The following is a 12,866-nucleotide window of genomic DNA, read 5'->3' on the forward strand; positions in this document are numbered from 1 at the left end:
TGGGCTTGTTGGGATTTCCGCCTCCTAACGCGCAGGCGTGAAAGTGGGGGAGGCGTGGCGGGCGCCATGGCAACGCGTGGCTGAAGGGTGGGAGGTGGTTGCGAAGGGCGGCTGGCATCGGGATTGGGATCTGGGATTGGAATCTGTTCACTGCTTGGGGTTCACAGGGACGGGGATTGGGGTGGGGTTGGGGATGGGAAAGGGTATGAAGGTGGGGATGGGGATGGGGATGAGGAAGGGGATGAAGATGAGGAAAGGGATGAATGTGGGGATGGGTATGGATGGAGATGGGGAAGGGAAAGGGGAAGGGGATGGAAGTGGGCATGGGTATGGATGGAGGTGGGGATGAGGATGGAAGTGGGGAAGGGGATGGAGATGAGGAAAGGGATGAAGGTGGGGAAGGGGATGAATGTGGGGATAGATATGGATGGAGGTGGGGATGGAAATGGGGAAGGGGATGAGGATGGGGATGGAGGTGGGAATGGGGATGGATACGGACGTGGGGATGGGGAAAGGGATGAAAGTGGGCATGGGTATGGATGGAGGTGGGGAAGGGGAGGGAAGTGGGGATGGCGATGGATGGAGGTGGGGATGACGATGGATGGAGTTGGGGATGGCAATGGAGTTGGGAAGGGGATGGAGTTGGGAAGGGAATGAAAATGGGAATAGGGATGGATGGAGGTGGAGATGGATGGGGATGGGGATGAAGATGGGGATGGATGGAGGTGGGGAGGGGGATGGATGGAGGTGGGGATGGGGAGGGAGATGGGATGAAGGTGGGGAAGGGGATGAAGGTGGGGATGGGGATGAATGAAGGTGAGGTGGGGAAGGGCAATAAGGAGGTGATGGGGATGAGGATGAGGATGGAGATGGGGATGGATGGGGATGAGGATGGAGATGGGGATGGATGGGGATGGGGATGAAAGTGGGGAAGGGGATGAAGGTGGGGATGGGGATGGATGGAGGTGAGGATGGGATGGAGATGGAGATGAAGGTGGGGAAGGGGGTTGAAGGTGGAGATGGGGATGGATGGAGGTGGGGATGGGATGGAATAATCCCAGTGGCTTGCACAGTGTGTAACTGATGGCATGGCTGTGTGTTGCAGGGTCCTGCCTCAGGGCTTGGTGTGGAGTGCTGCTTGCTAGAAGGACTCAGCCATGGTAATGCAGGTTTGGTTTTTCTGAAGGTATTGGCTCTTTTTTGATGTTGACAGACAACAGGCTGTAAAGTTCTGCATACCTTTTAGAAAGAGCCAAATCTGGTTGCTTGTAGGTGATGGCAAATGCCACACAAACATAGATATCTTGATACTTACAGAGTTCACTTGTCATGCTTGGTTGTATGGGATGAATGGGACATTGTTAGGAACTCTCATCTGCCCAAATGTTGCCTCTGCATGCCAAAAAAAAAAAGAGCTGCTTAGCTTTGGTTGCCTGCTAAACCCATAAGGAACACCACAGCTGTTGGCTGGCATGCCAGACATTAGCTGTGGCTCTGCTGTGTGTGCCTGTGTACACATGGACAAGGTGTGACTCCTGACAGCGTTTGTGGTGCTGTGCTGGAGGAGCTGGTTGGCTTTCCATAAGTGTTTGTCTTCTGGGAAGCCCTGCTCCAGGCTGTGCTGGACTGCATGAGCTGACTGCAGGCTGCAGCTTACTGATGTCACATTCAATAAGAGACAGAAAAGACAAGAAAAGAGAGTTGCTGACAAAAACTGACTGCTGACATTAAAAGCCCAGAGGTTGGACGTACTCGCTGCAGAGAGACAGCAGGAGCAATGAGTCAGCTCTAAGCCAAAGACATTCCCTGTTTCTCACTGCAGACTCTCTACAGTAGCTTGCCCTCAGCTGTCAGCATCTTTGTTATTCTGAAAGATCAGCTATGGGACCAATTCTGACCAGGGATGTAACGGTGCTCACACAATCTGCCAGTGGCCCCGCTGGGATTACACAAACAGGGAGTGCAGTTGGGAGGCTGTTTCATAATCTGCTGTAAGCATCCACTCTGAAGCAAACCCATCCCAGGACATGCAGTATTCAACAAATTCTAGCCAGTGAAGGCCTGTGAGAGGCTCATCGCCCTCTCTGATGAATGTCTGTGTTGAAGTTTGCAGTCTGCAATGACTGAATAGGAAACGCTACTGCCATCATCTGTAGCTCGTGCTGTTTTCTGTTTGTCTTCTCTTTCCTCTTGTGGACAGTGGTTCTGTGCACTCTATATGGACCTTGTGGCTTTTTGCTTTTCTTTTATACCTGTATGTACACCACGCTGTGCTCTTTGGGTGACTGAAGGTTGCATCCCGACTGTGCTCTCGTTCCATGGAAAAATACACTGCACGTGCTGCCTTCAGCTGGTTTGTTCCCAGCTGATTCTTACGTATGGCCTTTGCACCTATCCTTAATATTTCTAATGATTTGCACAGAATTGTTTAATTAGTGGTGTGCAAAACTAGGCAAACAACAGAAATAGATGGGCAGAGGCAGTAAGTGACCAAAATGTACACAGTGTCGGATGAAAACCCAGCATATGGTTGACTTTGGGAGTGTATCACAATGCATTAATTAAAAAAATCAATTGAAAAGACTGTGGGATTTCCGTTATGCACCGACCTATTTTAGCCAGACAGAAGCGCAGTGGAACACTAAACAACCCTGTCTGATGTCTTTAAAGATTCTTACAGAGCAAATATAGATTTTGTCTGCGGTGAGAGAATCTGAGCTAATATAGCCTGAACTGTGATGCCATGAAACTGTTCCAGGATGTCTTGGGATCCTCAGCCCAGAAGGCAGACAATACAAAGGGCTAATTAGCCATTTCCATGGTCATTTTCTCTCTGCAGGCAGGTAAAAGCAGCAAACCCAAGCGTGGCAAAGGCAAAAGCTCCAAAAAGAAGATGAAGAAGGTGGTGAAGGACGTCGATATCCTCAGCTCAGCTGCCATGCTCAATGCCCATTACATCTGCCATAATGTCCCTGCCTGCCTGGAGTTGCGGGGCTTTCCTTGGCCTGGCTCCCCCAAAAAGAAGGGGAAGAGACGAAAGTAGCTGGCTGGAAAGCAAAGGATGTGATGAAAGCCAAGCTCCCCCTGATAAGAAGAGGCTTCTTTGAACTTCAGACTCATACCAATATCTGCAGTGGTTAGCTCAAATATTTTGCCATAACCACTGTTGTGTCCACACAAAGACACTCTTATTATAGCTCAAGTTTACAGTGACAAATGGCAAGTGACACTGGTGCTGTCGTAATTTCAGCTGTGGCCCTCAGGCCTTATTTCTGTGCGGAATAAAACACTGAGTCTCAGCAGTTTGAGGGGGTTGTGGTGGGGTTTGTTTTACCATCCCACTGCTGTTCTTATGCAGATGGAAAGTGCTCCCCAACGTGGGTGTGCCTGCAGTTCTTTCAATCAGTGCTGGTGGAAACTTGAGCTCAGATAGCAGATACCACGCTGAGATCATCAGCGTCGAATACTTCTACAGCAGCTCTGAGAGTCACCTGGTGCTCCCTTTGTGGGTCAGAAGAGCTGCACGATGCAGTCTGCATATCTGGGTGATTCACCTCATCCTACATTTGGGCAGATAAGCAATACTTGAAGCCCCACTGAACGTACTGCCAGTTCTCTTTCGGCTGTAGTGAGATTCTGGAGATCTAACAGAGATGCTGGCAGTGATGCTGTGTTAAGTTAGAGGCGATGATGAGCCCCCCCCTACCAGGTCTCTGCTTACAGTAATCGCTGTTAGTCCGAACATCCTGGCTGGAAACCACAAGATTTATGTTACAGATCAAAGTTGCTTCGCTCCATTTCCTCTGTGTCAGTTTAAGGCAGCCCCTGGTGAAGCAGTACATCAAGTGAGTCTGTGCATCTCTCCCAGGTTCTTCCAACTAGAAGGATGCAGTGGGACAAGAGAGGATGTGTCCTGAACTGACACAGGCTGTGAGAGGTGGGAATACAAAATAGCCAGAACCTCAGAGAAGGAGTTAGGAAAACATAATCTGAAGTAGGCTAGAGTTACTGGAAGAGGAGATGTCCCAGGCCTCTCGAATCTTTGAGCAAAAGTGAGCATGCTCCCTACATCAAGCAGCAGTGTGATGTGCACAGGAAGAACTTCAGCTGGCTTCTCAGAGCTGAACACCTGCAGCTGAGCAGTAAGCCAGCTTGCAGCCATTCCTCCAAAGCCATTTCTGATTGATTTAACTGTATGTGGAGGTGCTGCACCTTTCTGGCTTCCAGGTAGCTTTGTGTTACAGGCAGCAGAGCTGCCAATTACGACAGGTCTGACACAAACTGATAAACACCTGTACAGCTTTATGCTATTTCTCCAGCTTAACATATTCCCTCTATGAAGAGATCTTAGCTTGATAAAATCATGGTTTTGTGGCATTGGTTGCAGGCCAACTACTGTCGTGTAGATTATGTGAGCTACTGCAGTGCTCTACTGAATTTGTCGTGTACATGCCAAGAAAATCATGGTGGGGACCCTGTTTCCTTGCTGATTAGCCTGCAGTTGGCATGTACTGCTGTTTCAGGGATGTGGTTTGCAGTACCACTTTGCTCTGCCACTCATAGATGAGTCTTCCTCAGCACTTATTCGAAGTCTTGCTTCCCCATCAGCCACCAGGAAGTCTCTGGTCACAACATATGTTTGCAACTATTTCCTCCTGGTAACGGTGTTCCAAAGCAAGAGAGGACCAGTTTGCTCTGTGTATTTATAATCTTATGCTGATTGTTAAAAAATGAAGCATTCCCTCTTTGTGTGATACACTTGCTGCACAGAGCATTAAGGGACAGATATTTCCAAGCACTGAGGTAGGAACTACTTGGTGTCACAGGGCTGTTCTCCCACCACTAGCATTTCTCTGCTTCTCATCCAGGGTCAGTTTGCAGGAGGAAAAGCTGAAGAGCAGCACCATCTCCTGCCATAAGAACAATTGGGTGTGGAACAAGTATTTAGGGAAATAATTTCCTTCTGGGCAAGTTTCTCTACAATCACCTCTTGCAGCATCACAGCAGTTTCCTCTGAAGCTGTTATCCAGCCAGCAGGCAGACAGTACGCTGCTCAGAACAGATGGGTGGGCTGATCTGATACAACTGCTGCAGGGAAGCAAAGCCCTTCTTACGTATGAGATAGACTGCAGCTACAACAGTTTCAAGTTTTAGTGAGCAAAACTGACTGGAGCAAGTAGTGAAACATCATTAGTTGTTTTCTCTTTAAAACCCCCCAAATCTGCTTTTGTATGACACGTACCAGATGGTGACCAGTGAAGTGCAAAGGATGAAGGCTCTGCTTTCAAGAGTGTCTGAGAAACTGCCATTCAGTTCTTTGATAGCAGATGAGAAAGCCCTTCCATACATCCCAAACTGCAAAATTAAACACTTTTTTTTCCCCTTTTTCCCTCTCCCACACTCTCATCCATCTCAATTTTGCATGTAATTCAGGCTGCCCTGTGGTTAATGAAGACCAGCAGACACCTTGAAATAAGTCTGGATTTTAAAATGGGTTGATTCTCTACTTGAATACAGTGCTTCAAACATCCACCAACTGCTGCTGACTTCTGAGAAACAGTCCAGCTTGAACGGATGCAGCTTCATGGGAGGCTCCACTGCTGTGTAACAGACATCTCTGTTTCATCACAACATGTACAAGTTGAGTGCTGTAGGAGGCTCTTCTTCCTGCTAGGGTACAGACTTTATAAGCTGAGTTTATGATGAATAAAGCTGATTCTGCTCACATCCCCAAAGAATCTTTTGAGAGGGATCTGGAAGCTCAAGACCATTTCCTTTACGTCCCTTAGCAAAGGAATTTCCCAGTGCTTTGCCCATCATCTCTTACATTTCCCAGTAGCAGGGTATCCCTTGTCTTGCTGCTATTTAACAGCCATGGAGTACACAAGTGTCCCTTTTGTGTAGGAGGTTATGAACCAAAACCAAGCTGTTAAAAATACACCGGATGCTGACCTACATATTTGTGGGTGGGGTACAGGGAGAGAATCAAAAGACCTGTGAGAGTGATGTCTTTTTGTTTAACTCCTGTGTGAACGGCCATTATTCACCACACTTGGTATTAAAATATCCTTCAGCCAACACTCGTGTGTTGCATGGCATTTCCTAATGTGTTATTTTCACATTAAGAAAAGCACTGCAGAGCTTTATGATACTTAAGAAAGGCCTGAGAAGCAGCACAAACTCTTTTGTCTCATTTTTCACTTCAGGAAATGCCCTGGATGTTATTTCCCAAGTTCAGAGAAGGACAGCTGAGGACTTTTGTGGTCATAAATGTTATCTCCAGAACGAAGAAGTTACCATGGCAGATATTGAAAGAAAAAACTTTTATCCAAAATGCACATTAAATGTTGGCACTAAAGAGTGCCCACAGAAGTAAATAAAATTGAGGTTTTTGTGGGTTAACTCCTGTCTCATTTGCCCATTTCCACTGACTTGGTTCCCTACAGCCATCTCACATGTTTCACGGGTATAAAAGAATGTCATCCAACTTTAATGTATTTTTTTCCTCAGCCTCTCACTTTCTGCTTATAAAAAAGGTGTGAGCCTTTTCTCCCTTTAACTGTTGTACAAAAGATGGGAAGGACCAAAAAACGAGCACTCACAGCAGTGGTTGCTCTCTCAGATGTGCAGGTATTGAAGCTTTCCATTCCAGATGCTGGGGCTTGTTGCATGTAGTGTGTTACCCAGTTACTGGTGGTTTTCTGGAGCTATTCAGTGAATTTGGGAGTCCAAGCCATCTTCTTGTTGCAATTGGCACTGAAAAAGAGAAACGTTTAAGAAAAATGAGGAAAAAGCTTAGTGTAACCTGGTGTCTTCCTTGGGACGGCCATGACTGTCTGCCATGAATGGAGCAGTTTGCTCTTCGGTGAAAATGCTTGGACCAAGTGCTTTAAAAGTTCATCTGTAATCACTGTTGAATGTTAGAATATTTATAAGAGCTGAAACAAAAAGCAATAGGACAAGCAGTCCTGTGAGCTAAAAGGAAGCCCCTCTTTAATGCTTTAATGCAGGACAACCAGCGTAACTGGATTATGTGAAGAAAGCCAAAATGTTAAATACTACTTAGTGCAAGTTGAAGAAAAAAAACCCCAAACATTTAACCTCAGAAAAACCTTTTTTTTCCCTCAGGGTGATTCCAATAGGTCGTACATCTCTTGGGGAGCCTTTTTTTGTGTCACTCAGTAAGGTTCCTGTTCTGCAAAGTACCAGGATAACCAGCTGGTGAAGATTCCCTCCACGCACCCTGAGATGGCAATTCATCTTCACATTCATGGCAAACTGCTCATTTGTTGGACTGCAATGTTTGCAAAATCAATCTGCTCGTGGACCAAGCCATAATGAAGCACATTGAATGCATGGTTACAAAAGCTTGGATTGCTCACTGCATTCCAGGAACGATCTGGCTCCCTCCCTGCTTACACACAATGTGAGAGCTTCTGTGGGTTTCTTCCAAGGGCAGTTCAGAATGTTACATAGGTTGGCTGGTCTTCTTGAAATTGTAATGCTTACCTATGGAGAGAATTCCTTTCCTATGTCATTTGCTTGTGAGGATTCTGGTAGTTTCCCATCCTTGCTTCACAAGAGGGCTTGATAAAGAGAGGCACAGTTGGTTTAAAGCTTCTGACGTGACTTGCAGGAATGGAAGAAAATGAAATGACTTCTGAAATTATGAAATTACCATTTCTTATTATTGATAGCATTGCCTCCTCTCGTGATCTTAATTCTGTGTAATCTCACCCTGTGCTTCTGTTCTTCAGGATAAGCAATGCTCAAGCAGACATCTTCTTTTTGGGCATATTGCAGCTTTATTAGCACGAGGCTCTGCCTCAATCCAATAACTATCGAGCTTGCTCAGCTCATCTGAATGGTGTGACCTGAAGGGGTGTCCTTGAAAGCAACAGCCCTTCTGTCACCTGTTGTGTTGGCTCCTGAGATAACTTATCAAGAAACCTTGGCACCTTTTGAAGACAGACACCTTGGGAGTACCTGTTAATTACACTGTGCCCTCGGATCATGTCCAAGGAGTAGCTCTGTTTTCTCCTAAGTGCAGATGCTTTGATTCCTCACACTTGTTACATCTCCTTTCCTCTAACATTCCTTCATTTCAGCTTTTGGTTAAGAAAGTGCAAAGTGCACTCATTTTTTTTTTAAATTTTATTTTTATTTTGCTTTTCATTCCTAAGTCCCATTTTTGAAACCTGCTATTCTTGTTGTTTTGGTCTGTTTTTTACCTTTGTTGAAGGTAACAATTAGCACTTCTGACCTGCACTTTTTCTCCTCCCATGTTGCTAAATGGGAGAGCCATAAAACTGAGGCTCGTGGCATTGATCTCCTATAAATCTACGCATCTGCATCTATGCTTGGACTAGTTGTGTAGATTCTTCAGTTAACTAAAGTTTAGTTCAGTTTACTAAAAGGATGTGATTATTCTGACATACAAATGTGTATCAGAAAGCTCAGAAATTCCTGTGATTCCAGTGTCCAGGATGAAGAGGGTAAAATCATGTGAGAGATTCTCTGTCTAATCTTCCATTAGCTTCCAGCCTGCTCCTTTTGGGCATCCCCATTCAGAGGACAAGAATTCCTCCCCATTTCAGGACAGCAGTGTCTCAGATGCAGAGCTGAACACGGCTCAACAGCCCCTTGGAGAGGAAACACAGTCGTCTTGAGCTTATCTCTCCTGCACAGTTGTAAACTCAGCCCTGTTCACTCTCACTAATAATAGAGAAGTGTAATTGTGTGCAGACCGCTAGCCCAGCCAAGGGGAAATCGCCCTGTATTTAAAAATAAGCTTAGGGCAGAATGTGAGGATGGGAGAGAAAAGAATTCCTGCCAACAGAGTTCCTACAGCATTTCTTCTTTCTTTAGTGTCTCTGTCTCTCCAGTAAATGTTTTGGCTGTAAGATCTACTGCAGTTTGGTGCTGAACGGCAAGGAAAAGGCACTGAAAGGCCTAAGTGTGTTCTTCCATGCCATTCTCCAGGTAGTTGTTACTATTACTGCTGTTTCGTGGAGATCAGAGAATCAAAATCATCTGGGTACTGGCAGAACAAAAAATTAATCACTAATTATGAGAAGAAGTGAAGTGAAAAGGCTGGTTGACGCAGGGCAAGACCAAAAGCCAGACTGGTTACTGGATGCTGCAAGAGAGGAACCATGGCTGTAAAGCTGTTGTCCCCAAGAGCAGCCGTGTATCAGTCGTACTGCTGCACATTCAGACCCCATTTTGTTGTGGAATCATCACCAGTGGTTTCAGCCTCAGTCCAGGCTGCTCCTAGATCTTCACACCACGCTGGAGGACTGAGGGTAAAAAGTCAGGCTCTGGGTGATGCTGCAAGAATCCTCCACCCAACAGCAGCAGCTCTGCAGAATTACTGGATTTTGGTGACAGCACAAATCGTAACAGATTTTAATTGCAGAAATTCTCCTCAAATCCTGACTCAGCTTTGGTCTCATCTGGTTCCAGAGGAGCTGCAGCAACCAGAACCCAATCAAGACTACTTCTAACAAACTCACTGCGCTATCAACATTCTCCCTAGAGTAATGAAAACCAAGTCTGGCTCTTTATGTGCCCTGCAAATCAATTGTATTGCACATTATTGGACAATAACTGTTGCAAAGATTTGTGTTAAAGGAAAGTAAAGGATGCTTTTTTTTTTTTAAATCTGGAAATAGATGTGTCTGCAGTATTCCCCTTCTGATTGGACTGTGAATGTTTAAGAACTGCTCAGTTTCTTCTGCTCAATCATCACCTCCCTCATCCCCTTATGGGAACATAATCTTTCTTTGCGGTCCCTAAAAGTCCACAGAACTTTTTCTCGCTTGCAAACCTTCTGACTGTGACACAGCTGCACTCCCACAGCCACACTCTGCATTACTGGAGGCTGCTGTTTGGTTTATATTTGTGCAATGGCTACTCTGACACATCATCCCTTCCACATTCTCTTTCCAGGCCAAAGATGTGGACATCTGAGCTTTTCTGGACCCACTCTGTTACCAGAACTCACCTTTTCCACCATGCATTGTTTGCCTTCGCCCAGCTGATCTCCTCCCTGTCCTTCTCATGGATTTGTCATGTCCTAACGAACCCTGGCACTCCCACAGCTGTGCAACCTATGTTCCCTACCCTTCTGTTGGCAAAACATCCATCTGAACTCACAGTTAGCCTTTTGGCACCTCCTTTCCCATAGGAGTGTGAGCCTATGACACAAGGGCGGCAGCAAGAGCCTGGGGAAATGCACTGTTGTTCAATTCTGTATAAAGAGTTAGATTGTTTACTCTAGGAAATTCTGCCTCTTGAGGACTAGCCTGGTGCATTCCAAATGAATGTCCATGCCCCTCCCCATTGAGAGGCTTGAGTCCAATCTGCAGCCTTCAGATAAGAACTCTTTGAGAGCGGGGAGGAAAAAAAAAAGGGCATGTGTTAGGCCCAGCCCAAGCCATTGCCTTGTAAACATGTGCTTTCAACAGCTCCTGGCTTCATCTGCCTATTCCAAACCAATTAGTGACACGTGGCTGAAAAATGCAGTTGGATGGGACCTTGTGTCAGCCATCCCTCTCCCTGAGGCACGTACAACTCTACCTGCAGCATTCCTGAGCAGTATTTGCCTAACCTGTCTTTAAAACCTCCACTGCGGGAGATTCCAGAGCCTCCTGAAGCTGTTGCAGTGTTATCGCATCCTGCCGCTATGAAAAGATCTTGGTGGCTCACGTGAATCTGCCCTCCCTGCGATGTACCAGCAAGCGACCTTCATCCTGTGGAGGTTTGGGTTATACCACGGCGCTCCGGTGGCACAGACCCAACTCTTTGTGCTCGTGGCCTTGTTCCAAAGCTGCTGATTAGCACAAGGGAATTCCACAGCTATTAGTCCACATCAGCTGCTTCCACACGTCTGAACGTGCTGGCAGAGCTTCCAGGAGCAGCAAACCCCACCAGGGGTGTGGGAATCAAATGTTGTTTCTGCTTTAGAATTGGATAATATTTTTTTGTTATTTCATGATCTCCGCTATCATAGTTCTTTCTGGGAGTCCTTTTACTTCACCTGGGGAAGATCTCTGATAGTTTACATCACTGATCCTCTAGACGAACCTTCCCAGGAACGCACACTCTGTATCAAGGTGCATAGATGTATATTTTGTCATACACACTGCAAGAATATCCTGCACGAGAGCAAACCAGAGAATAAGTGATGGCCTGCCCAAGGAAGTGCCTGAAGAGACATCGGAAGGCCTGGCATCATCCCCACCAGTGCTCTTTGTTTAATGATGACTTTAAAGAAAATCACCATATCAATACAAGGAGAGCACCGACACATCTTGGAAACAACAGAATGGCTGCTGACTGACCAAGTAAATAGCAAATGTAAACCTTCTGATAAGATTGTGAACCTGGAGTACCCAGCCAGTGGGGATACAGGGGAGGGGGGGAAGCAAGGGGGAGAAAACAGGGTCTAAAGGCTGTCACAATGTGCCTGTAGGTGCGCTCCTGCTTGCGGGATGCTGCCATTGCAATCACGAATAAAATCTGCTTTTATCAGAGATACTGTCCTGACAAACATTACTTGGATATTTCCAACAGGGGCAACTGACATAAGTCACCATTTAGCCCAGATCCACACTTGAACTCACAGAAGACCAATAACAGAAACGCAGAGCATCTCAGAGTCCCTGAGTCTATGGGCTGAGATGACATTCGTGCAAAAAGCAGAGGTGTCTTTTTTTTTTTCCACGACATGCTGTGAGAGTGAAGAAATGCAGGGGCACTGCAGAGGCAACAAATGGAGTGTGACTCTGCAGAGTGGACATTCGATCCTGAGCTGACCTGACACGCATGCCAATCGACTCGGCTGGCTGTGCAGTTCTTCTTACCACACTTCCCATATTCTTCCATCTTCAGATGGATGCCGTGTGGTCACAAGTGCCTGCCCCAGGAAGCCATTTACAGCTTTATTCCATTTGTTAACAGAAAAAAAAATGGATGGCTGTTTCATTCCATCAATGGGATGGAAGTTATTCCTACATTTATCAGTTCATAAAATGCACAGAGGGCTGACAGATGGTCAGCATGTTAAGATGCCTCCCATTTCACAGAGACTAGCACTGGATATTAGGAAAGATGTCTTCTCATAGAGTGGTCAGGCACTGGAATGGGTACCTAGTGGGGTCACTGTCCCTGGAGGTGTTCAATAATGTGGAGATGTCGCACTGAGGGATGTGGTTCAGCAGGCACAGTGGGGATGAGCTGGGGTTGGACTTGGTGATGTCACAGGTCTTTTCCAACCTGAATGTTTCTATGATTCTAAGGGAAGTTGTAAACCACCAGGAGTAGATATTAGGATAACAATGTATAACTCTGATATACCCATGGAAGAGGTTCCTACCAGGCACAGATGGTAGCTTGGTGTCCTGAAATTTAAAAAAATAAGAAATAAATATAATATATATATATACACACACACATTTTATGCCAACAAAAATAAAACTCTGATTACTATAATTAAAAGCAACTGAATACTTCACCTGGCAGATCTCCAGCAGAGTGCCTAACACACACCTTAAGGAATATTCCTGAAAATATGTTTGTTTTCCAGCTGCAAACAAGCTCCTGTTGACCTCCCTCTTCACACCCATCCTTTAGCCATGAGGAAAACATCTCAAACCTGACAGCTTCAGTCTGAAATCCCTTCTTAAAATCCCTCCTCTTAATAAGAATTAGACCTATTTTTAATTTCCTCCCCCTCCTTTTTCCTCTGTATTTCAAATCCTCCTCCCTTACACTTCCCATTGGAAGCACCCATCCCCACCATGCTTTAGATGTGAGGAAAACACCTCATGCTTGACGTCTTCATTGCATTTAAGTGATCCTTT

At 45.9% G+C, this 12,866-nt stretch overlaps 1 protein-coding gene and 1 long non-coding RNA gene across 3 annotated transcripts; one reads left to right on the forward strand and one right to left on the reverse strand.

Annotated features, from left to right (window-relative positions):
* The first annotated feature begins 13 nt into the window (after positions 1–13).
* SMKR1 (small lysine rich protein 1) lies at positions 14–5,504 on the forward strand. Of its 2 annotated transcripts, none has more exons than XM_048940731.1 (4): positions 14–87; positions 1,106–1,160; positions 2,840–3,937; positions 5,434–5,504. In XM_048940731.1, exons 2-3 carry the CDS (start codon positions 1,158–1,160, stop codon positions 3,041–3,043), a joined length of 207 nt encoding a protein of 68 aa, XP_048796688.1. In that variant the 5' UTR covers positions 14–87; positions 1,106–1,157; the 3' UTR covers positions 3,044–3,937; positions 5,434–5,504. The 2 variants fall into 2 exon arrangements, with proteins under 2 accessions (XP_048796688.1, XP_048796697.1); XM_048940740.1 differs by having other exon boundaries at positions 29–94.
* Positions 5,505–5,554: 50 nt separating this feature from the next.
* LOC125691404 (uncharacterized) lies at positions 5,555–8,530 on the reverse strand. Its single transcript, XR_007376116.1, has 3 exons — positions 7,510–8,530; positions 6,603–6,756; positions 5,555–5,667 (listed from the first exon to the last, which is right to left on the reverse strand). It is a non-coding gene; the product is annotated as an uncharacterized LOC125691404 (long non-coding RNA).
* Positions 8,531–12,866: the final 4,336 nt, after the last annotated feature.

This window comes from Lagopus muta, chromosome 1 (genome assembly GCF_023343835.1).
Source record: "Lagopus muta isolate bLagMut1 chromosome 1, bLagMut1 primary, whole genome shotgun sequence".
NCBI classification, from domain to species: Eukaryota; Metazoa; Chordata; class Aves; order Galliformes; family Phasianidae; genus Lagopus; species Lagopus muta.